Source organism: Nanorana parkeri, unplaced genomic scaffold (assembly GCF_000935625.1).
Source record: "Nanorana parkeri isolate BGI_ZX_2015 unplaced genomic scaffold, ASM93562v1 scaffold3763, whole genome shotgun sequence".
NCBI classification, from domain to species: Eukaryota; Metazoa; Chordata; class Amphibia; order Anura; family Dicroglossidae; genus Nanorana; species Nanorana parkeri.
The window spans coordinates 18679-20029 of NW_017310031.1; the positions used below are offsets into that span (position 1 = coordinate 18679).

Below are 1351 nucleotides of genomic sequence, written 5' to 3' on the forward strand. Positions count from 1 at the left end.
CCCCCCCCGCGTACCGTCAGATTACAGTCAAGTCTTCACCTCGATCTTCTAATAAAACGTATAAAGAGATCCGACGGATACAAATGATCTCCTCAATCTCGTTACTTTGTATCCATTCCTATCTCCTCATCGCAGGTTCTGCTTCTTCTTCAGTCCTTTCCAATCCTCCAATGGGGACACTCGTTCCGGTGACTCCTATCTAACCTGCTAGCTTACATCCTGTTGTGTCTCTGGGACAGGAAGTGAAATCTCCCCCCTCCACCCTGTGCACAAATGCGTCAGGGACAGTAGAGTGTAAGCTCAGTGGTCCAGAGAGTATGATTTCTATAAACTAAAAACCTTTATAGACCTATTACAATTATGTATACACTTGGTATTGCCCCCCGTTCCCCCCTTCTCTTCTCTTCTCTGTCCCACCCCGCCCTTCTCTCGGTGGTCCTGGTTTATGGCTATTGGTGGATATATTGATATATAGGATATCGGATGTGTAGATTGGACTGCGATTGGTCCGCTCTAGTTTTTATATGTAGGAATAAAAAGACATATATAAAAGAGATCATTAATGGGCGGAGCTTCCTGTCGGCCTTTCCAGGACTCGAAACCCGAGACAGTTCCACCAGAACCGGGATCCGGGACAATGGTTATAGAGATAAGTGACTGTGAAGAGAAGCGGCGGCAGTGTGACATCACACCTAGTGGGCGGGGTCAGTGTGCGCGCGTGCGAGCGATGTGCAGCCCAGCGTAGATGCGTCACAAGGGTCAGAGAGCAGCAAGCAGGAAAAGCCGGAGATCGGAGTGGAATGGAGCCGACATGGGAGACCTCCGGGGAGAACCGCACTCCTGATTGGTTAATGCCAAGCGAATCACGATCAGGGTGCCCCACCATTGATTATGGACAGCAGTGCCCCAGCCACCATCCGTGCTCACCGGGGGAACAATCTCACCTGTGCCCCTCCTGCCGGACCCTTTTCCCCCATACTGGCAAATCTGTGCCCACCGCTGAAAACACAAAATGTTCATGGTTAGCCTGACGTTCCAGAGTCTGCTCCGGGGGGGGATCACCTACCAGGACAGTGCCCATTATGAGGGCCCCCCACCATCCCTGTGCTGAGTTCCCGGGTCTATACACCCGCTGTGCCCATTATGAGGGGCCCCCACCCCTGTGCTGAGATCCCGGGTCTGTACACCTGCCGGGCCCATGCTGAGGTTGGAGTAGATCCGGGGTCAGGTCGGGTATGGCGGCCATTGTTGGGAGGACTCTGATGATGGGTGGGGGGGTCACAGGGGGGGTGGGGGGACACATTTTCATGGACAGAGCAGACAAGGCAACACAAGTTATAACAGAGAATAT

General features: G+C 52.8%; 1 protein-coding gene across 1 annotated transcript in view; it reads right to left on the reverse strand.

The window, feature by feature from the left end:
• Positions 1–1019, reverse strand: part of LOC108803465 (death-associated protein kinase 2-like) — an 8520-nt gene extending 7501 nt beyond the window's left edge. The window contains exon 1 of the mRNA XM_018575303.1: positions 945–1019. Within this exon, the coding sequence (XP_018430805.1) occupies positions 945–977 (33 nt within the window). The 5' untranslated portion in view covers positions 978–1019. The remainder of the gene's footprint in view (positions 1–944) is intronic.
• Positions 1020–1351: the final 332 nt, after the last annotated feature.